The sequence below is a fragment of the Tursiops truncatus genome, chromosome 4, assembly GCF_011762595.2.
Source record: "Tursiops truncatus isolate mTurTru1 chromosome 4, mTurTru1.mat.Y, whole genome shotgun sequence".
NCBI classification, from domain to species: domain Eukaryota; kingdom Metazoa; phylum Chordata; class Mammalia; order Artiodactyla; family Delphinidae; genus Tursiops; species Tursiops truncatus.
The window spans coordinates 66533581-66558404 of record NC_047037.1 but is presented as its reverse complement, the minus strand read 5'-3'; the positions used below and the strand labels follow the sequence as shown (position 1 = coordinate 66558404).

Below are 24824 nucleotides of genomic sequence, written 5' to 3'. Positions count from 1 at the left end.
AGGGGATTTTTTTAAAAAATACTAATATTCTTCCCAGGATATGCAAAATGTTTTTATTGAGAAAAATATTCAAAACATTAATAGATTTCGATTATCACCATAATCCTCTGAAATTTTTCCTCATAGAAATGAAACCTTTAAGGAGGGAAAAATTTGTACCTCTAAAATCTAATTAATTATTTAATTAAATTTACCCTGCCTTTCCCCAGAAGTATTTCAAGAAACTTATTAGAATATATAAAACATGACAGACAATATATCATAAAATAAATATGGTAATAAAAAATTTAAAAGTTAAGGTTGAGAAAAAAGAACAACACAAAATAAGCTTTAAAATGCTTAGAATAATACCCATATAACTAGTAAACATAATCTACAATTACTTTTGTTAAATGTCAGTTACAGTTAATAACATCCATGAAATAAAAGTGAATCAGTTCCTCTTAATTCCAAGATTGTATTATAAATTCTCCTGAGATACTAGTAAAGAGATGTCATATGAAGTCATGAACATCATTCTCAGCAATGTATGTACCAGTTTCCATCATCTCATTTTCACATTATTTTTAGCTTTTTAAATTGGAAAGACTTCTTTTGGGAGCTTCAGACGTTCACAACTAAATTTCCATTTTCCAAAGAACTAATTTGTAGTTCAGTTGATAGTCTGTTAAGGTACTGTATGGCTATTAATGCTATTCATGTGAGTTTCAAGGAACCAGAAAACCTGAGGTTAAATTTTATACCTTTAAAAAAAACTCTACAATTAAAAAAATTGAAATATGTTTATATTATGGATATGAACAAAATCCCTTTAGCAATTATTCATTGATTTCTTTAAGTGTGTATATAATTCTATTTTTTCAAAAAGCACATATTTTGTGAGGAAAATTGATTTTTTTCAATAGAGAATTGTTGAGCCTTTATTGCTTTCAAGCAACAAATATTTTTTACATTTTATCATATGTCAGCTATTTTGCTGGGTGCTGAGGATCCAGTGGTGAGAGGACACCTGAATTGGTGAATTCTAATATGTTACATTCTTGAGATACATTTGGATGCCCAATCAATGCTAAGTGAACTCTCCGGTTTAGCTATTAACTGCTGTAGTTTAATATTTGACAATCTATAGGCAAACTTGGAGTAGTGATTAAAAAAATACACAGATCTTTAATGTGGTTAATGAGGAAGAAGGTCAGCACTGACTTTGGTATTAATTTAGCATTTGCTTTTGACATTTAGAGTTTGGAGGGGGACCTTTTTATCTTTAACTCCCACCAGTGGCTGGTACATGAAGCTGTTATTTTCTTTTTCTATTTTAACAGAATCAGAGCAATGGTAAGTTTTGATACACTTGTTTGAATTTGGAAAAATCATCTTCTTCAAAGTTATCAAATAACTCACTCAATTGAGAATACAAAAAGTGAGCCAAAAACCAGGGAAAGAGCTAAGAGCTTGACAATCCTTTCAAAGATTAAAATCTCTGACCTCTTTTGAAAGTTGTTTTCTATTCTTAAAGCGTCATTTAATTTTAATATCACCATGTCACTATCTCTAGCAGCAATATCACAACAAACAGTTTTATATCCCAGCAACCTTATCTTAAAATACAGGGAAAGTGTACGTGTGTATATGTGTGAGAGAGAGAGGGTAAAAGAATGTGGAAGAATATAAGAATAATTGAGAAGGAGAAGTGATAGGAGAATCAAACTTTTTGATTAAGCTAAGCAATTAATTTAGTTGATCAGGAAGTCTAGATAACTGTTCCTGGATTGGCCGGCTATTTTATTAACTTGAACATATTGATTGGTTAGTTAAACAACATATACACACTGACTGATATGTGTCACTTCACACCCTAGTGTCTACAGCATACATTTTGGCAGTCTGTGTCCGAGGGGCTGCATATGACTGGGCCATGGAAACAGCTGTAGTTGAATAGCCTTTCCTCCTGGAATAAGGATAGTTCCTCTCAGGTCCAACATCTGTTTGGAAGAGATAAACATGGTGATATAAAAAATCATTATGGCTCAGTAAAGTTTGGGGGAAAATGTAATTTTATATACTCTTACCCAAAAGAGGCAATAATATAAATATTATAAGAAGGAATCATCTAAGAACCTAGAAGAAACTCTAAGATTTTCAACTGGAAAGTTATTTTTAGATTTAAAATTCAATCAAGTAATTTCCTTTTCTTTTCTTTCTTATGAGAAGAGGTATTTCCTTATTTTTTTTCAGTGACATTTTGAGAAACCCAATAGTAACACATCACACTTTTTAACATCAAGTATGCATTTGACTTGGCTCTCTGTTTACTTCTCTGTAGATATAAATTGTAGATATAAATTTAGTTGATTGGGTGAAGTGAGATATACAAGATTATGACACATCAAAATAACCATTATATATTTGAATGTTAGATACAGTTGTAGCTGTAGTATTCTTTTTTTTTTCTTTTCAACAAATATACCACTAACAGGATAGTAAGGTTCTAGTATTGCGAATCAGTTGTCCTTGAACAACTGAAATTTCTAATGGTAATAGGTAGGGATCAAGTTATCAACATTAGTTTGAGCTGGTGAGTTGTGTTTCCATTGGGTTGGGAGGAATGATACTGGAGGCAAGGAAGTGTGCTATTTTATTTTGTTCTTACCTTTGAAGAGGTATAAGCAGCATGTGAGGACAGCACCAGCCAAGAAGCATCCCAGAGACCCAGCCATTCCAAGCCAACAGGACCAACCAAATTTATATTGGATGCCAAGAAATATATTGTGCAAAACCAGAGAAGAACGTTCCACATAAACATCAACAGCATACCACACAGAGCCAATGATTCCCGGGGCACCTGAAGGAGATGAAAATTGCTAAAAATAATGCAGGCCTTTTAAAAATTTAAATCCAAGGAGATTTAAGAGTATTCTACTGTATTGTATTTAAGAGTATTCTGTGGCTCCCCAGACCCATGACTGAAGTTATGTCAGCTACATAATCAGCACCCATATGGAAACTATGTTTTTAAAGTCCTTCATTTTAGTACTTTGAGGTTAAAAACAAATAACTGAAGTAGAAATTGAAAATTTATCTAACACTCCCACACCATATTAGGATAGACTAAGAAATTTTGTCCATCTTAAATAAAATTTAATTCTCACAGATTAGTCTTTCTGAAAATTGATTGTCTTGAAACAATGCCACTAGAGTCCTCTTGCTTTAAAGGTATAAATTGCATGCCAGGGCTCAGAGGTAAGAAAAAAGAGTGGCGAGTTGTCAGACAAAAGGCTATATGAAAATGGTGCTTCTGAAATCTGTAACCCCCAAGAAACTCTCACATTTTTTCTCTAGCAAGTCTGTCTGTGATATCTATTGAAGTCACAATTTAATTGCATTCTTTTCCCAGTTGTTTAATGCAAGAAGTTTAAGAAGGACCAGATCATGAACACATAGTAACCATTAAAATACAGGGTGTAAATTACCACACCTTTCCCATAATACTGTAACCCATAGGTTTAGGATGAAAACTTTTTTTCGAAACTTAGAAACAGATTTTGGTATATATACATATACATATGTGTGCATATATATACATATGCGCATATATATATATATACACACACACACACACACATATATATGTGTGTGTGTGAAATGGAGCAGGACCTTATGGTCCTTTCTCTCCCACGTCCTCCGCCTGCCTTTTGTCTGTGGAAAAACTTTAGCCAAAGAATAAGTTTAATCAGAGATGTGAGAAAATGCAGAAGAAAAAAAAGCAGTCAGACAGGACAAAACAATGATAGTTTAGTCAGTAAGCAAAGTCAAGGACCTTTAGTTCCTTCTCAAGGGCTATGGATAGTACTCTGAGCCATATCCTGTGGGCTGTTTTATAGATACTGAAACCCCTACCAGGTGGAAGAAGTTAACTATATGATGAGCAGACTGTAGCCATGACATAAGCTGCCACAATTCTGAGAACTGGCCTTAAAGAAATGGGAACAAACTGACCATGGAACTGAAGATTAACTGTACTTAAAACAATCAAGATGATGCTGGTCGGACCACCGATGACCAATTTCAAGATGGCTGTCAGAGCTGACTGTACTGTTTCTACATGTAGCCCCTTCCCTCCACCTATAAAAGCTCTTGCTCCCTGATTGTCGGGGTGTGGGGGGGTGGTCAGCCTTTGGATAGGTGTCTGCCCTCCCCACTGGTTGCCTGCATCCAAAATAAAGCAAACTTTCCTTTCCACCATCTTTACCTCTTTATTGGCTTTTGAGCGGCGAGCAAAAAGACCCCACTTTTAGTTATGTGTATATATCTATGTGTGCATATATATGTGTGTGTGTGTGTGTATACATATAAATATATACATGGCATACTAATTTCAAATGAGGATTCCAAGGCTTTGGCCATCTCTGGAGATTTAATTGGGTATCTCTTTAGCCGTTCCTGCAGGGATTTTCTTCAGTGACTTATTTTTCTTTAAATTTAGTTCATTTTGCTATTTTATAAAAAATGGAGTAGATTAGTGATGTCTCAAAAAGCATTCTAGAATAAAATTGCAAAGCATTAAATGATGTTTAAATGTGTTACATGAACACGTTGTTACATACAAAAGCTTTATGTTATCACTAGGCTGGATATGGGAATGAATATCTTTAAAAGGAAAACAAAGTGTTAAATTCTTGTGATTTTCTAGTACAACCTAAGGATCCTTAGGGCCTTGTGTGAAAATATCAGGGAGGCCCCACTCTTGACTATGTGATGGGTGAGACTTTCAGCTATGGGCTTACTGTGCCCACATTGGGATCTTTACAACAACAATTAGGAGTAGATATTATTGCTGAGGCTTCACGCTAATTTGTAGACCAAGAAAAGGAGACAGATTAACTGGCCTAAGGTCACACATTTTATATATGTATGTATGTATGTATGTGTATATATATATATATATATATATATATATATATATATGACTGCAAGCATTTGCTAACTTTTTGCTGCTAGCATAAAAGAAGATGGTTTTCTCTCTGGAGGGTGGATTCATTGGTTTTCAATCTTCCTACACTTTGATTTCTTTCACAGTGTACTTCCTCCCAACTTGTATTACGATCCAAAAAAGACATGATGATAAAGGAAGACTAAATTGAATTTGATGACAGACCTCAGTAAAATATCAATTTTGCTGTTTCACTAATAAACACCATATAAAGTGATTCTTGATTTATTGTTTATTACTCATGCTTGATTTATGTCTTCAGAACTCCATTTATTCACCAGCTTCTTAAGTAGAGATAAGAGCATAATCTGTTTATTGTTACAGTTATGATCATATGAGTTGGCACATGAGAAAAGCCTAACACAGGACTTGATACAATTTAGTTCATTGCCAAGAAGAACTGGTAAGGGCGTGTACAGGCAAGAAGGTGGTGGCTGGAGGCTTATTTTAGGATTTAACTTCAGGAATAATCACAATTTTTTTTTAAGTTAAAGCTTTATATAACTTTTTAAATAGTTAAAAAATAGTTTGAGGACTTCAATAAACCCTGACCAGGGATATTAACAAAAGATTAATTATCTGATTCCAAAACTAAGGAAAGCAGGGTTGGTGGATGTGCTCCTTATTCCTTCAATCTAGAAAAGCAAGTCAAATATTATCCTAAAATGAACTACTTCAGAACAGCACCCTTCTTCATCCCAAGACCTTAGTTGAGTATCTTTATCCCCATCACTAGTCCAGACAAATACCTGCTATAAGTAATGTGGTTCCAGCAACAAAGCAGATGCGGACTTTGATGTATGGCTCATCAGGGAGGAATTTCACACAGTCAAGACCAAGGAGCAGGATAATAAATCCAAATCCAGCTAAAATATCTGCAGTAATCATCAGCGCCCGAGTTACCACCAGCTTCACTAGAAGATCAGAGCATGTGGTTTCAGCATAGTCAGAGGAAGGAGACATGTTAATACACAGAGGTACACCAAAAAACAGACAACCACGTACATTAACACATGCCCACCGAATAAAATCAGACTTTAAATATGCATGAACTTGAAAATAAATACCCTTAATTTTTCATAAAATGCAAAAATAGTACGAGACTATCAACAGTATTATTTGGTTAAGGACTGCTTATTATAGTCTTGTTGGCCATCTAGTAAAATGCCTGGCATATGGTGGGGACTAAATAACTATTTCCTTTTTGCCTCCTGTTTTGGAAGGAGTCTCATTTACAAGTATTAGCTTAATGCTGAATTGAAAGTAGAGTATCTCTTCTTCTGAAGACAAAAAATAAGTATTCAATAAATAAATAATCACTACATTTGTTTGAAGTTTTATTGAAAAAAATGTAACAAATTGGTTAAAATAGGGGAGCAGAATAAAATACTTCAAGACATCTCTTGCCAGTTCAGGTAGGAGCCATCAGCAGATCTTTAGAAGGAGAAGGAGCTTCCATTATTAAACAGAAGACTATTTATTTTCTTTTATTCCTTCAGGTGGTGACCCTTCTTGGCCAAAACTCTGCATTAACCCTTCAACCTTGCATTGTCAACGAAGCATATTTTAAAGCTATGGCCAATGAGAATATGTGGTAGAAAGTCCAGGAAAGAGAAGATCAGGTACATAGAAGTAGAATAGTAGCAGTCATCTGCAATGGGAGCATCATCAACTGTGAAAGCCTCCTCACCTGTGAGTCCCAGTGACACTAAATTAAAACAAGAATAAGGTTGCCACAAATGGAGGGTTAAGTATCTGAAGTCAGAACTATTGTTACTTTAGCTGGCTGCTGGAGAGGAGTAATAAAATTTATTCCTTTGATGGTATCATAATTATGTTTTATTTTCACAGTGACCTGGAGTTTCCTTGAATTGAAATAATTTTTCCTCAATGATGAGGCAACTTTAGGGGCTATTTAGTTATAGATGGCTTGTGAAAATGTGGCCAATTTTCCTCATTTCAAAATTATTTTTATAATCCATCTAAGAGAGGAAATCAATGCATAAAATCAGTTTCTACCTTATTAATAGGTGAATATTTAAGATCTCAAATTTTGACATTATTTTCTAAAATTTAGGCTCAAATTTCAAATTTAGGCCAAATCTAAAGTTCATTTTGTTTTCTTCAAAATTAAGGAAAGAGAAAACTATGTAACTCATTAGGTGTTATGAGTTTTTATATTTTAGCAGATCTCCTTGATCCTCAAATGTTATATATAAGTGGGCTTCCTATTCAGCACCCCAAACTAAGTGGTCCCACATTTTGGAGTGCCTCTCTTGAAATTTTCTAAGTCCTCTTCTGGAACCTGGGATCAATAGGGCCAGGGTTGCTATCTGGATGGGGTGCCCTGAAATCATTGTTGGCCCTGGTTTTCCCCTCTCTGACCCTTGCTCCCATACAAAGTGTGTCTCAGATGCTCTGTGGAACTACAGGACTCATGCCTATGGTGTCATCCAGGGGCCACATGGCTAGCCCAGTTCCAAGAGGGCAGCTCTGCAAGAGATTGCTAATGCTGGCCAGCCAGGGATTTCCTTTTGGAGATTATCTGAGATTTGGCTGCCAGAATAATGTTAAATACCCTGATTTGTGGGGTGGAGAAGGGCTCAAATTAACAGTATCAACAGGAGCCCTAAAAAATGCATCTCAGGGCTTCCCTGGTGGCACAGTGGTTGAGAGTCCGCCTGCCGATGCAGGGGACACGGGTTCGTGCCCCGGTCCAGGAAGATCCCACATGCCGCGGAGCGGCTGGGCCCGTGAGCCATGGCCGCTGAGCCTGCGCGTCCGGAGCCTGTGCTCTGCAACGGGAGAGGCCACAGCAGTGAGAGGCCCGCGTACCGCAAAAAATAAATAAATAAATAAATAAATAAATAAATAAATAAATAAATAAATAAAAATGCATCTCGGTCTAAATACCCTAAGCATACAAGGTAATGAGAAATGTGATCTAATTGTGATTGTATAAAAGATACCAAAGACTAAAAATAAAATCTACTTTCTTACAGGTAACATCCTAACTTAGAGGGTACAGTTATATTATTTTCTAATAACTCATTTTCATCTCTCTAGTCTTTAAGCATATGATGGAATTTTTTAAAGAAAATTAATGGATTTTTAGCATATTATTTGAAAGTAATAGGTAAAAATATATCAAAAGACAAATGTGAGATAGTATAGGGAAAAGATAAAGGACCATTTAAAAATATAAACAGTGGTTTTCTCTGTGTAGTAGGCTTGTGAATAATTTTATTTTCTTCTTACATAAATGCATATAACAAATATTTAAAAGTTTGAAATATTTCATCTTTCTATTTTCTTCTCAACTCTAACCATAGAACTGCATTTCTGCAGTAGCCTAGGGTCCACGTGAACATGAATGCCCATTCCTATTGACCAAATTGTGCTTCTTTGTAGATAGAACTAGGTTAGTGCAAGAAGGGAAAAAAAGAGGAAAACATAAAAGGCCTTTTTCTAAAAAATGAAATAAAAGCTTTATGAATTAAAAAATGTTTCAGGCACTCAAATCCTAAATGGCAGAGAAAGATATTTGTAGAGCACAGCTCCTTTTAAGCGCTTTTCCCTGCACCGAAATAGCTGTTCAGGGGAAAAGTCACATTCTAAGGGTTTACTTTTCATTTATCTTGAGAAAAGAAGTTGTGATATTGTACCACCACCCATCATTTGATTTGAAAGAGACTAAAACCAATTTGCTTTAATAACAGCACCAGTACTTCTTGGCACGATTGGATGTTCTAATAAGTAAATAAACAAACAAACACACAAATAAATAAATAAATGGTATGGAGAAGAGTTGAGAGAATCAATAATAAGGTTTTTCGATCTATGAAATCTTTTATTCATAGAAACATGGGCCTTGTTAGCACCTAATTATAATTTAAAGCTAAAGGTAGGGAAGATCTAGGAGATGGCTTTATTATTTCTGCTAAGAATGTGTCACATATTTTAATGTTTTTCATTCCCTGATCCCACAGTCTGTGTCTCTCTTTGCCTATCTCTCTCCCTATTTGTTTTTCTGTCTCTGTCTCTGGCCCTCTATATCCACTGTCTCTCTATCTTAGCAAGTCATCCATTGAAATACTGTAAACTTTCTATCTGACCTAAGTCATAGCTAAAAGACATCTCCGAAATGCTTTTCATCTAACCGGTCAATTCTAATCATAAAATCACTGCACCCTGAAGATTTCATTTCAATTTAAAAAGTGTTTACTATAAGCCTGCTGTGTATAAGATACTATACCAGACCCTTTGTGGGATAGCAGAACTGAACAAGATAATATTTTTACCCTAAAGGAATTTATAAATACATGGGAAAAGATAAAATATGCTAAAAATGTTTCAATTCACATTTTAGAAATAAACTAAATTTCTATTTGAAACATTTAAAACTGGACAGAACCTTAATATTGAATCGTAAAAAAAACAAAAACACATAATGGAAACCTGAGTTCAATTTCCTTTGGTCTTCCCTCCCTGACAAGGGTGATGTCTAAGGCATACGTACAGGGGTGTTCAGCAAGTATAGAATCGTACTCATCACAGGTGCGAATCCCATCAAAAGCATTTGTGACACACTCCCACCAGAGGCCTCGGCATTTTGTGCTCACCTAGATGTTGGAGAAGACACCATGTGAAACAACTCAGGCAGACACACTTCAATTCACCTTGATCAAAGGAAGAACTTGGCTGTTGTGAGTTTGATAGCAAAGTACAGTGGTTACAAGCATGATCAGAATTTCATTTACAACAAACACAATGCATTTTAGAGTATTTTCCCTTAAGCACTAACAACTCAAGGCTTTCCCCACCAGGAAGTAAAATCATTTCCTGATTTGGGGGTGGGGGGCGGAAAGAAGTCATGCCTAAGATGGATAAAATCAGAATTAAACATATGCAAATGCCTATGGCTGGTTCTATCATCGAGTCAGTTTAATAGGGCGACAATTCATTTCACTACCATATGCTGACCTTTACTTATCCAAAAAAAAAAAAAAAATCAATATAACAATAGGTGATAACTGCTGACATCTTGAGTCTATTAGGAATGTATATTAATTTTTCTTCATCATGAACAATGAGTCCCATGAAGAAACATGTTATTATATATGAAGTTCATAAATTTAAAATAATGGTCAAAGAAAGTTATACATAAAGACCATACTACTTCTTCCTTGCTCCACTGATGGACTACCAATGTTTAAGCTATGAGATGGATGTAAACAAATTGAACATTAATTTCATACAACCTTGCAGTCATAAATCGCTTTTAACTTAGAAATGCTGTACAGATGATTCTAAGTATCCACTTAGAGCTAAAAGGTACAAGTGTCCTGAGCCTTCTCATATTTTGCCTATAAGCTGCAAGTCAAAATAGATTTCCTAGAATTGTAAACATGCCAACAGAAAATGTGTTCAAGTATTCTTGACAGAGCTCATACATATGGGACAGAACTAATATGATTGTTTATTCTGATTTGATTACAGATTCACATTACCTTGGCAATCTGGGAATAGTTTAGTAAGATTTAACCACAAATTATCTTGGAAAATGAAAGCTTAAAGTTTTCCTTAAAGAAAGAAGAAATAACAGAGCAGGGTGGGAAGAGAAATGCAAAGGCAGGGAGATTATAACGGATGTGGAGAAGAAAGGAAGGAACATGAAACATTTGATTTGTAAAAGAAAATTATATCAGAGAATATCCGTGCTATGAAACTCTTTGACCCATATGCTTTGAAGTTGTGCTGTGCACCACATAAAACTCTACTGCTGGCTACTCCATCACAATTTTTTTTTTTTTTTTTTTGCGGTACGCGGGCCTCTCCCTGCTGCGGCCTCTCCCACTGCAGAGCACAGGCTCCGGACGCACAGGCCCAGCGGCCATGGCCCACGGGCCCAGCCGCTCCACGGCACGCGGGATCCACCCGGACCAGGGCACAAACCCGTGTCCCCCGCATCAGCAGGCGGGCCCCCAACCACTGCGCCACCAGGGAAGCCTCCATCACAATTTTGAATGCTGTACTTCTATTTTCACTTTGTATGTAAAATGCTTATAATTGGTAATAATTAATAATTCTATATTGAATCTATACTCTGAAGCAGTTACTGTTTAAGTGTATTATCACCTCACTTATTAATTAGAGGATCCTGTGATCTATCATTATTACTGTCCATTTTACAAATAAGGAAAAGGAGGCACAGGAAAGTTAAGTGATAACCCCAGAAAGTGTAGTTAAATGGAGGAGATAGGATTCAAACACAGCAGTCTGTGTGTACGCTCTTAAGCATTGCAGTATACTTAAAACCTATTTTTTTAAATTCTAATTTTACTTCAGGTGAAAGTACTCCAGAATTGGAAACTGGAAGATAATTTTGGGTGAAGTAGTAAGCCCTAACTTTAATCTCATCCTATGGCCATTATTCTGTGAAACCTCACTTTGGCTTGCTCTTCCTAAGATTAAATCTAGTAGTGATGTTTTAGAATGTTGGAATATTATCTGACCTGAGGCACCACAGAGACCAAAATATTGATAAAGAAAATCCATCTTGCGAAACCTAATATATCAATTTCTAAAGAAGGATGTGAATATCTAAACTTACGTGCACATGAAATTTAAGCTATAACTGAAAAAACACAGACTTTAAATTGACACTCTTATTAGCTGTGTTGCATCCTTGGAAAGGCCTTACCTTTTTTGAGCTCAATCTTCTTATCTTTATAAAGGAGCTAATGCTAGGGTGACTATAAGAATTAAAAATTACAAACACACACAACATAAATGATTTGCTCAATAAATGATAATACTAGTAAAGTACTTAAACAGCATAGTAACCTGAGTAGTGACTAAGTTCAGCATTACTAACTAACCATATGAAAGTGGAGAAAGGTAGATGTAATGGGTAGAATGGCAGCCCCCCAAAAGATGTATCCATGTTCTAATCCCCAGAACCAGTGAATGTGACCTTATTTGGAAAAAGGGACTTTCCATATGTAGTTAAATTAAGGGTTTTGAGAAAAGTAGATCCTCTTGGATTACCAGGGTGGGCCCTGAATCTAATGACAAGTGTCCTTATAAGAAGAGACACACAGAGGAGAGACAGATAGAAGAGAAGGAAGCAATGTGCCCACAGACACAGACACTGGAGTGACGTGGGCCCACGTCAAGGAATGCCTTGTCACCAGAAGCTGGAAGAGGCGAGGAATGCATTCTCCTCTAGAGCCTTCAGAGGCGGTGTAGCCCTGCCAAAACTTTGATTTCAAAATCCTGGCCTTCAGAACTGTAAGAGAAAACTGTCTCTTGTGTTAAGTCACCAAATTGTGGCAATGTGTTATGGCAGCCCTAAGAAATGGATAGTAGAGACAATTTGTACTGAACTATTATACCGCAACAGAAGACAAGCCTTCTCATAGCCTATTACCCTTCAGTCTCTCAATTAACAGGAACACACTGGATCCAGTTCATTCCAATTTGAGCTAGGTCATATGGACCTGAAGTCTTATTCTATAATCAGAGAGTAACTGTCCCCAGTTTCCTGCTGTCTAACTCAGCCACTGAAACAAACAAATAAAACCTACTATAGTCATTCTCATTATATGTGAGGTTATTTAGGAAATGAGCTGAGCTATATATGTGAGGATATTTAAACTAAAAAGAGTATTTTTTTCTTGCCAAAATAATCCAGTAATGGTGTCATTTTCAAGGCTATTGATCATTTACCTGCAATGACCATATTTAGAAAAGCAATGAGCTCATTAAAGGAAACAAGGAATCCAATTTCATTAGGTATTAATGCTTAGGGGCACAATATTAGATTGCTTGGTATTCACACTCAGTTAAGGTACGTGAGAATAGCGGCTGTAATTAACTAAACTTCTGTGTTAATATAGCACTTACTGGAGACACCCTTAAAGGTGCCTTTGTGCACAAAATACAAGGTTAAAAGACTGTTCGTTATTTATCACATTTAGGAAAGCCCTCCTTGCCTATAATTTAGAATCTTCACTTATCCTCCTGTTGTACAATGGCTTATTAAGAACTCTCTAAAACAAGCAAATCTACATTCTGTAAAGTTTTAAGGCAAGGTTCTTACAAAGCAGACTCATACTTAAAATATTACAGTTAACCTTACTTAACGGGTAAAAACAATGTTAACTAATAATTTTATCTCACAGCGTTGTCCAAAATAGACGATTACAAATTTAATCTTTGTGCTCTTAACATGTGATTCATATATTAATAAATAACATATAAAATAATACTCAGGGAATTTTTATATCATTTCAATAAATATCTGTTGGTCCTGAAGTGGGAAGAAGTCAGTTTATCCAAGATGTGGCAATAAAAGTGCAAGTCACAAACATGAGGCCAACCTAAATTTCTTAATATTAATTACCTGCCAACAGTGAAACAGAGATTTTACAGAAGAGTACAGATTTCTGGCTTCCCTGGGAAACTTGGTCAGTCTGGCCACCTGGACTCCCTGGCTGCACGTAGCAGCAATTAGCAGGAGCTGAGTGGATCTTCAAATTTCTCCCTGTCATTTAAATCTCACCTCAAAGATATCCCTTCTTCCATGAGATTCTCCCAGTCTCTCCAGCTGGAGTTAATCTTTTCTTGGATCCCACAGTAACTAGTCCATATTTCTATAGCATTTATAATATTGCATTATCTTTCTATGTGCATTTATGTGCATCTGTCTCCCAAGTCTGCCTTTCAAAGTATGTTCACTAAATGTCTGTCATGTGTCAGTCAACCGGCTAAGTGCTGGGGATACAGCAATGACCAAGATAGGCATGGCACCTTGCTTCAAGGAGCTTACAAATCCGCCTTCTCAGTATATAATAGATGTTCAAAAGATGTTTACTGAGGGAAAATATTTGTCAATTTTTCTAATTCATACACATTAACTCTCATTTCTCACTTGGCATAGAAAATGGTTACTGATATACTGTACACACAGTTGAGGCTTAATATGTCCTTTTGACTTGACTGAACAGACTAGAATGTCTAAATCCAGGAGTTAAAGAAATATTATTGAGACCAGAGAGTTTATGCTGATTTGGTGTCAGCCTGGACCCTGTCTACTCAACTGGCTCTGGAAAGTGTTTACCACAATACTAAGGATGAGCAGGATACCACATAGAAAAATAGTTTCAGGAAACTTTCGGGAAGAGGGACTGATGGTCCCTCTTCCTAGTTGAGTTTATAATGGCATAAATTAATTCCCTAATCCTGGAATTTCTTATTCTAACCTCTTTAGCAGTTTCCAATTAAGGTTTCTCTTTTCTCTATCCTAGCCTTTGCCAATTTCCCTTTTCTTATCCCTCTGAAAATATTTACAAGTGGCAACACACAATTTTGCCTGCATTGTCTTATCTTCTGCAGTTTTGAGTGTGCCTGTCATGCCTCCATATATTTTATATATCTTTTGAGAAGAGAGAAACTTAAAAATACTTTAATTAATTGGCATTTTCTCCTCCTGTTACATAGGAGAAATTTACATATATGTATATATTGGGTTGGCCAAAAAGTGTCTTCGGTTTTTAAGTAAAAAAAAAAAAACCACATTTTTCATTTTCACGAAGAACTTTATTGAACAATGTATTCACCGTTTTGTTCCACTACTTTCTGCCACTTCTCAGGCAACTTCATAATTCAATCTTCCCCAAACTTTTTATCTTTCTGAGCAAAGAACTGTTCCAAATGCCTTTTACAATCTTCCAGGCAATTGAATTTTTTTCATTAAGAGAATTTTGTAAAGACCAAAATAAATGGAAATCCGAAGGTGCAATGTCTGGTGAATACGGTGGATGAATGAAGAACTTCCCAGCCAACCTGTAACAGTTTTTGCCTGGTCATCAAACAAACGTGCGGTCTTGTGTTATCCTGATGGAAGATGATGCGTTTTCTGTTGACGAATTCCAGATGCTTTTCATCGAGTGCTGCTTTCATTTGGTCTAATTGGGAGCAGTACTTGTTGGAATTAATCGTTTGGTTTTCCAGAAGCAACTCATAATAGAGGACTCCCTTCCAATCCCACCATATACACAGCATCACCTTCTTTGGATAAAGACCGGCCTTTGGTGTGGTTGGTGGTGGTTCATTTCGCCTGCCCCACGATCTCTTCTGTTCCACATTATTGTACAGTATCCGCTTTTCATCGCCCGTCACAATTGGTTTTAAAAACGGAACGTTTTCATTATGTTTAAGTAGAGAATCGCGTGCAGAAATATGGTCAAGAAGGTTTTTCTCGCTTACCTTATGTAGAACCCAAACATCAAAGCGATTCACATAACCAGGCTGGTGCAAATGGTTTTCAAAGCTTGATTTGGATATTTTGAGTATGTCTGCTGTCTCCCATGTGGTACAACGTTGATTGTTCTCAATTAATGTCTCAATGTGTTTGCTATCAACTTTAATTGCTCTACCCAACCATGGAGCATCGTCCAGAGAGAAATCTCCAGCATGAAACTTGGCAAACAACTTCTGACACCTTCAACCAGTCACAGCACCTTCTCCATATGCTGCACAAATCTTTTCTTGCATTTAGGTTGCATTTTTACCTTTCTTGAAATAATAAAGCATAATATGCTGAAAACATTGCTTTTTTTCTTCCGTCTTCAATATTAAAATGGCTACACAAAAATTCACCAATTTTGATAAGTCTTTTTTAAATGCACTCTGATATGACAGCTGTCACATACAATCTAACAAAATTGTTTTGAATGAATTTAAAAGACAACTAAGTGTTACTAGAGCCATCTTATGGAAAAAAAGGAACCAACCATTTGGCCAATCCAATATATATAGTAATTATACACAGTAGGCTTAGTAAATGTTTTTTCTTGGTTGACCACATCAAACAAGATTTTTCTTTGTCACTATGCATTATGTTATAAATGCATATGCATTGGGATTTGTGTGTAAATATAATATATATAGGAAGAATAATCATTAGCCAAAAGAAAAATGGGATGTCATGAAGATATATTCTTTTAAAAACCACCTTGCGTATACATAAAATAGAGATTTATAGTTTTCACACCACTATACCATCCCTGTGCTAGTGTACTTTAATGCTGAAGATGCAACTTACTTGTTTCCAGTACTTAATTGAATATATTTATTGGGGTGCAAAAGTTTTAATAATACAATAGTAAATAATGTTTTACCACTAAAACATGAAACATTTTCACTTGGAACAGAAAGGCATTTGAATTTTTCATACTAAAGTTCTGAACTTTTAATTTTTACATTTTCTTTTCTTTTTCTTACTATCCCAGGACCTAAAAGAACTCAAGACAGGTATTTATAAGGGTGAGAAAACAAGATTAAAATAAATAAAATAGATGTCACCTTTCTTTTTTACTCCATTTATGTACCATGAGTTTATTTGCTAAAATATATTTGGTTTAACTCTTCTTGCTTAGCTGTGGATCACTGGCTAAAGGCATAAACGGCAAGAATAGGATAATGCAAACTTCTTAGGTATTAATATAATGTTTGCGGCCTTCATGGTCATATTACCTAATTTACATATATGGACTATATAAATATTTCCATTTTAATATTTATTATTTAATTTAAGTCATTCATTTAATCATTTTAGAATATTTTCCTTATGAAAGTATGGAATCACAACTTTGCAAAGATTACTGGCCAGTGGCAGAGATCACAATTTACGTTGAGTGAATTATTACAAAATATTAATTTCCTTTTCTCTCTCTCTTTTTCTTAATTTCTTTCCCTCTTTGAAGCACCAGGAAGAAAAGCTATATTTTCTAGGTAGGAATACACTCTTCACCAACTTTATTATACACCTCAGGGGATTGGCTCTTTTTTCCTATCTGATTAAAAGGAGGGACCAAATCCATATCTTGAAAAAATTTAAACTGCAGCAAGATGAAAGCTCTTCCCTAAGAAAAAGTGATGGTATTTCTACAGAGATACTTCTTATTTAGTGTTCAACGTGAGATTTCCAAATATCACTTCACATTATATTTCACTCATTTATTCATTCTTTTAGTAAGTATGTCAAGTATCATAATAAGTACCCATTCACTTCATATTAACAAATGCATCCTGAGTTCCCATTATGTGGAAGGGGGTGCTAGGAGCTGTAGGAGACCATGAGGCAAATTAAAGAATATTTCTAGGCTCAAATGTCTGTTAAAGGAGTTTAAAATCAGTTGGAAAGCAAACCAAGTATATATAATCAGAGTATATGCTAGCTCTAATAATTTCAATATTTATGTATGGAAGAATTGTAGCATCATTAATTAAAATAGAAATCCCAGGGGAGAACCTGGTAATGAAGATAAAATAAATCCAAATGTGGATTACCTTTCATTTGAGGTCATAAAATTTTAATCATAACAGTGCTTGGTACATGACAAATTCTCAGTAAATAATTAACAAAAGTTGAACTGAAAAATGAAATAAACTTGTGAACACATTTTTTCTTTCTGACAATTGAGAGACCAGTAACTCTGTGAAGAAGCTACTTTCCTATTTTACTGTGGATAATGAAGAATTACACATTTTATGATGTAATTAACATATTTTTGTTATTAATTCATAATTTATTTTCTTTTAAAATGTATTCAATATATAACTTATGCTATTTTGTCTCTATTCTCTGCCTTATTCCCCTGGATAGACAAAAAGGGAACAGTCATAAGTGTAAAAATGGAAAAAACCACAGCTCAGAGAAGTAAACAAAATGTGTCCAAGAGAATCAATAGAGAAAATAGGAACAAAACTTAAATCTCATACTTCTCCCTTCAGTGAACATTGTACAAAATGTCATCTCCTCCTCCAGAACAAAAACAAAACAATAAACTGCAAATAGACGATAATATAGCTAACATTTATTGACTGATTTGTATTTGCCTGGTACTGCGGTCAACTAGATCCACAGGCTCATTTAACCCTCACAAGACACTTACCATGTGCATATTGTTACCCTCCCTTTATAGAAGAGGAAATGCAGTTTTACACAACTTAAACATCTGTCTAAATTCACACAGCTACTGCCTGGCAGGGTGGGATTTAATCTTAGGTCTTAATCTTAGGTCCCTGTAACATCAAGTCCAACCTATAAACCACACTGAAAAGCATTCCCTTCCTGGCCCCCTCAAGGTGCTGTGCAACCATCTAAGTAAGAAAAAAATAGTGTCATGGTCCAGGGATGTTGCTGCTTAATGACTTCTGTATAGAGACTAACTTTCCTCCATTTCAGCTCTAGGTGAGTGGTTCCATCCTTCCTCCAATTACCCCAAAACAGTAAAGTGGATTTCAAATTTTACTTCTCCTTCTCCATCAGCCTTCTTTCCCCACATGCAATCAATTATTAATCCCATCAATGTGGGTTCTTTAGTTTCCCATATCTTCATGTCTTTTTAAAAAATTTTTATTGAATTATAGTTGATTTACAATGTTGTGTTAGTTTCAGATGTACAGCAAAGTGAATCAGTTATACATATACATATATCTACTCTTTTCAGATTGTTTTCCCATATAGACCATTACAGAGTATTGAGTAGAGTTCCCTGTGCTATACAGTAGGTTCCTATTAGTTACCTATTTTATACATGGTAGTGTGTATATGTCAGTCCCAGTCTCCCAATTTATCCCTCCCTGCTTATGCCCTGGTAACCATAAGTTTGTTTTCTACATCTGTGATTCTACTTCTGTTTTGTAAACAAGTTCATTTGTACCCTTTTTATGCTTGCTGCCACACTAGTTCAGACCATCAATGTTTTCCTCCTGTTTTATGGGAAAAGCTGCCTAGTTGATCTCCCTATAATTCATTTTACCCTTTCTAATCATTCCCCACGGGGCTTCCCTGGTGGCGCAGTGGTTGAGAGTCTGCCTGCCGATGCAGGGGACGCGGGTTCGTGCCCCGGTTCGGGAAGATCCCACATGCCGCGGAGCGGCTGGGCCCGTGAGCCACGGCTGCTGAGCCTGCGCGTCTGCAGCCTGTGCTCCACAACAGGAGAGGCCACAACAGTGAGAGGCCTGCGTACCGCAAAAAAAAAAAAATGCCCTGTTCTAATCATTCCCCACATTAGCCAGAATGATTGCTCTTTCTAAAACACACATATATGTTTGCTTACAGTAAAGCACCCTTGTCTATGGTATAAGATCTATATTTTACATGAACGCAAGCCCTCGATGATCCAGCCCTTATATTCTCCTCCTTATGTTGGAAACTTTTTCCAATATGTCCAAAGTGATAAACATACAGCACTCTCATACCTAGATCTCTGCCTAGATCATGTCCTGTGCATGCAATACTCTCTACTTTTTCTTCCCCCTTCACTTGTTCTTCAAGCCTAGTTTAGATATTTCTTCTGGGTAGCCTTCACTGATTATACACGACTGAGTGAGCTGGCCACTCAGAGTTATCTGTAATCAGAGCACTGGTCATATCATACTGTCTATCAGTTTACCTGTCTGTCTCTGCCAATATGCTGGGAGAAACCTAAGGAAGATCCAAGTTTCATCCTCCTTCATAACCTGTACCCACCACAGTACCAAGTAGACAGTAGGTATCAAAGAGCATTTGTGGAATGAAAGATTATAGAAAGAAAAGAAAAAAAAGGGGAGCACAAAAGAGAGATAAAGAGATGAAGGAGAAGGGTGGGGGTAGAAAAAGAAGAATAAAAGAGAAGTAGGGCATGAAAGGTTTTTTAAAAGGGAGGAAAAGGGAGAAGGGGGGAGAAGGAAGGGAGAAGAGGAAGAAGAAAGAGGAAGGAGGCAGGGAGGAAAGAAGAAAGGAAGGGAGAAAAAAAGTAAGGAGAGAAGTAGAGTGGGAAATAGGAAGAAAGAGCATATAAAGTTAACAGAAAAATGAAGATTATTCACACTAGATTTCCTAGTGGAAATTTCTAGGGAGGATCTAGATGCCATCAGTCCTCCAGCGGTTGGCCATCTCTCTGGAAGACATAGTCAAGTCTCTAGACATAGTCATAGTCAAGGAGTTCTGAAAGTCATAGTCAAGGAGTTCATAAAGAATGTAGGACTAAAAAGGACCTTAAAACAGCTGAGTTCAACTTCATTTTATAATTGAGGAAACTGAGCTGAAGACACGAGCTATGACTGCGCAATAGAAGACAGTTAAGATGCAAACACAGGCTGGAATAATTTCAAAACCCAGGTTCTCTTCACACATCAGTCTTCCCCAAGACACACATGAATCAAGAATGACAGGAGCAGCATGGTAGCTCAGGACCCCTGGTCCCTGACTTGGGACTGTGCACAATTCCGTGTGCTATTTCTTTTTCCTAATGTTTTTACTTTATTTAACCTCTTCAGGACAGGTATAAATGAGGCCCCATACTATTTTGTAGTGTTTTGAGTATTCTCTAGTAAGTCAAAAGGATACCTGAGCTCTGCTTCTTGCTCCCTGTTACTCACCTTTAGCCTGTAGTTTTGTTATTTGTCCTCTCTCTTGGAAGACCCCTGCTGCCATTTCTAACTTTTGAAATCCTTGGCATCTTTTCTGACGCTTTGTTCAAATGTCTTTTCCTCCCTGAGGCCTGTCCAGTGCTCCTGACAGGAAATAATCACTCTCTCTTCTTTGCTTTGTTCATTTCTTTCTCAAATATGAATTGGCCTACACCCTTTATTAGAGTTTCATGTGCATCTTTGTTCCTCCCTAAACGTGCGCTCATGAAAGGCAGGAATGGTTCTTGCTTTAGCTTTGACTCCCCTTGGAGGATTTGCACGGCACCTTTGAAATAACATACATTTCATGTTTGTTCTGTTGAACTGAACTACAGAATCCATTTTCCAACACTGATGCCTACATCACTGTCAAAGATTAACAAAGCAAAAAATTCATTATATTCCTTTTTGTTTAAGTTTTCTATGGGTATGCTTTTTTTTTAAAGCCCTTTTATTGTGTCAATTTTTGTCCAGTAGTTGTTTAAAGTGAGTTGTTAATATGGACCAACAACGATATATGCACAAGGAAGGAAGCAAAGAGACAAAACAGTAAAATTGAGTCAGTGAGTATCAGAACCTTGACATTTATGGATAATATTATGACTTTATATGCTAGCCAACTGAAGGAGTAATTGTTATGCGAGTTCCATGTCCCTTTAAAAATACTGACAAATAAAGAGACTGTTGGAGAGAAGGGGGCCTCATTTGTTAAAGGGTTCTTCTTTTTTTTTAATTTTAGAATATTATTTATTTTTTTATACAGCAGGTTCTTATTAGTTATCCATTTTATACATATTAGTGTATACATGTCAATGCCAATCTCCCAATTCATCCCACCCCCACCCCCCGCCGCTTTCCCCCCTTGGTGTCTATACATTTGTTCTCTACATCTGTGTCTCTATTTCTGCCCTGCAAACTGGTTCATCTGTACCATTTTTCTAGGTTCCACATATATGCATTAATACACAATATTTGTTTTTCTCTTTCTGACTTACTTCACTCTGTATGACAGTCTCTAGATCCATCCACGTCTCTACAAATGACTAAAGGGTTCTTCTTTTAATGGGGAGGATTATTGGGGAAGATTTATTGCAATACATCTCAAGTATGGGAAATATGAAAGAAGCTAAGAACTACTAAACTATAGTCCGAGGTTAGCAAGGATTTACTCAAGGTGAATAACCTAGACTACTCATTCCACTCATTTTACCTAGAAGTGTTCTTGCACAGAACAGAGGGAAGATTGGTCGTATGTACTGAGATGAAAGCAAGAAGGCACTTTAAATGCCAGAACTCCCAATCCGTCTCAGCAAGGTCTGACCCTTTCTAAACTTTCATTTCTCATCAAGTGAAGTTAGCAGTTCCATCAGCTTAAGGAGAAAGATTTTCAAATTGTTTTGGAAAATATTTTAAGAATGCTTTTAGATGAGATTTTGCATGTTTTTAAAAACATAATTTTAAGTGAGCTCAAGTCCAACATATTTCTGTATTCATCACCTACGACTGGCAGCCCATACTCTAGCAAGCTAATGGCAGCAGAACATTTCTATCTGCACTTTTCTGAGTACTGTTCAAAGGACAGTTTTGGTTTGTTTTTTTCATTCACCACTTATTTGCATGGCCGGATAATGCACCACTGGATTAACATATAGCAGACATCCTTTATAGTATTTCAGTTCTATCACAATTTTCAGAAAAATAATTTTCTAGTGCTAAAGAAGCACTTAAAACTCTCTTGGTTTTGAAATACCATGTAAGAGTCAGAGGAAATTTAAAAGCAAGAAAAAAATAAAACACAAAAATAATACACAGAAAAACAAAAGATTATTACTTTCCATTTGAAACTCCCACTTGGGAGTTTAATAAATAAAATTAGAAGAAAAAAATATAAAAACTTGCCCTCAGGTATCTTTCTTAAACTTCATAAACGTATAGCATTTGCTAGAGTAAATTGTTCCATTCAGGATGTACGTAGGAGAACATAGTGAGTTGCTGTATATTCTCAGTGAGTTCCTGATATATTGTTTCTTTTTCTCACCTACGCTTTTTGAAACCTTACAAATGAATAGTTGCTGAGTCTGAAGAATTGATTTTTACTTAGTTTTACCTCTCTCAGATTCCTATAGCCACAGAAAATAATTCTAAACTTGAAAACTACTTCTTTCAGAGCTTCTCCAGTGAGAAAAATAAAATTTTCGAATATGAACCATTCACTCATCTTGTACATGAAGAGTAGGTTCCCAAGAGCAACTCATTTTTAAAAGAGGGTTTCTTAAACCCATATCTGTCTCCTGTACTTTGGGACACACTAGAAAAACTTGGTTTCCCAGAGAATGTTTTCTCCTACTTGGAAACTCCTTACAATGACATTTTTTCCATTGCACAGTAATTGGGTAGGTTTTATATAACTTGAGTTTGATCACTTGATCAACATTTAGATGATCACTCCTTAAGAAAGTCTGTCATACTACTTTTAATGCTGTCTTCAAGGTTAACAAATTTCTGTTTGTGAGAAAGGATGTTAATGGAATGTTATTCAATTTGGTATATGCAGCAATGGAAGAGGTGAATTTCTGGAGAGCTTATATAATTACGCTTGTGTAAATTTACCTTTATGAAAAAGGGCTTATTCAGTTACCTCATCTGTAAAATGGGATAACAACAATACCTACCTCATAGATGAGCTGTGAGAATTACATAAGCTAATAATGTAAAGACTCAGTAAGTAGTAAGTAAGAAGCAAGTCCAACCATGTTGGCTATTATTACTATCTTAGTCCTAGCGAATGTAATGGGCCAGTGGGGCTTAGAGAAAAGTTGGACAGGCTTGGGTCAGTAAAAGAAGCTGCTGACTTCTTACCTCCAGGGAGTCATCTGCATTCACCATCCAACAGTCTGTCCAGGTGGCCACAACCAAGAACCCAGTAGAGAAAAATGCAAAGAAACAGGCGACATACTGAAAAAGATCCCTCATCTTAACGAACAGCCTGTCTGCAAGGGACACATGGGCAGCTGCCAGCCCTGGACCCACGCAGGTAGCTGGAATGTTGTCAGTCTTCTGTGCTTCTGGTACCTGGGGATGTTGAAAATGCTGGTCTTTTCCTTTTCCTTACTCCCCACTGCAGGCGTCTTAAGCTGCGGTAAGAGTAATACAAACAGGCTGCAACCCACAGAGGGGTCCTGGAGGTCATTATCTGAAGCAACGAACCTCCAATCAGAAGCCAGGTCAGTGAAAGGACTGAGAATGTTTTGGGTGGGGGAGAAAAGGAGCCCCGGTAATGTTTTCTGCCCAGACCGTGGGCTAATGTGAGATGATGGTCACCAGAGGCACGTGCCAGCGCCAAGATGGAGAGAAGGAAGAAGGGTCACACCCCATGCTGACGCCTGTAAACTGATCCTTCTCAGGCCCTCCAGAGAAAGTGAGCTATTCTCCTCCTCCCCTCAGTAAGGGGGCTATATGGTTGACTGAGTGCTTTTATTATTAGGACTATTTTAATATTCGCTGACTACCTTAGACAGACAGGCCACTGGTGAAACTATGCTAACAAGAGCTTGCTCAAGGGAGTTTGCATTCCAAAGTGCTGGACAGAACAGCCCATAAAGGGTTTCCAAGCACCTGGGCCCCAGGTAGAGCCATGGCTCCTAACCTTTCGACATCATTCAGTGGGAAAGAGTTGCGCATTTTAACCCAAAGAGCTCTGGGTATAAGTCCTTGCTCTGAAGCTTACAGGCTGAAGGTACTTGGGCTGTGGTTTCTGTAAAATGGGGATATTAATACAAACAGACATCATGAAATGTTTGGGAAAATTAAACGATACTGTGTCTGTAAATCACTTAGAACAGTGTCTGACAAAAGTAGTTAAATGGTAAATATTAACATGACCAAGAATTCCCTATATGATTACTTTTCCCCCATGAACCAATGTTTGAAAATATGCTTGAAAAAGAAACTGTTTATTCTGGAATAAAAGGATTTTTTAAAGTCTGTGATATAGCAGGGGCAACTAGAGTTTTACCTACACCCGAATGGGTAGACTTATTGAGTATAAATATTCCATAACCAGTAGAATTTAAAAAAAAAAAACTTAAAAGAGCATACATACCCTCATTTAATCATTATCAGATAGACCTCTCTACACTAAAATACAGATTTTTAAGTGATAATAAAAAATATTTTACATGGTTCTTAATGCAAGAGAGGGAATGAGAAAGGCAGAGGAGAGAGAGAGATTGAGAGAGAAAGAGACAGAGGATCAAGGGAAAAGGATTAGAAATAGGTCATTACTCTGGGAAGAATCATCTCCTAAGAAAGTTATTTTAGTGACAGCTCAGGAAGGGATTACTTTTTTCCACTTAATAATGATTCAGTC

At 36.5% G+C, this 24824-nt stretch overlaps 1 protein-coding gene across 1 annotated transcript; it reads right to left on the bottom strand.

Annotated features, from left to right (window-relative positions):
- Positions 1-1848: 1848 nt before the first annotated feature.
- CLDN16 (claudin 16) lies at positions 1849-23479 on the bottom strand. Its single transcript, XM_004327332.3, has 5 exons — positions 23315-23479; positions 9510-9612; positions 5740-5904; positions 2651-2842; positions 1849-1982 (listed from the first exon to the last, which is right to left on the bottom strand). The coding sequence occupies exons 1-5, from the start codon at positions 23426-23428 to the stop codon at positions 1849-1851; spliced, it is 708 nt and encodes a 235-aa protein (XP_004327380.2). The 5' UTR covers positions 23429-23479.
- Between the last annotated feature and the right edge of the window lie 1345 nt (positions 23480-24824).

Coding starts and splice junctions, on each gene's coding strand:
- CLDN16 (XM_004327332.3), bottom strand. CDS start 23,428: ATGAGGGATCTTTTTCAGTATGTCGCCTGTTTCTTTGCATTTTTCTCT. Junction 9,613..23,314: donor ATGCAGATGACTCCCTGGAG/GTAAGAAGTCAG, acceptor TCCAACATCTAG/GTGAGCACAAAATGCCGAGG. Junction 1,983..2,650: donor CTGCTTATACCTCTTCAAAG/GTAAGAACAAAA, acceptor TCTTCCAAACAG/ATGTTGGACCTGAGAGGAAC.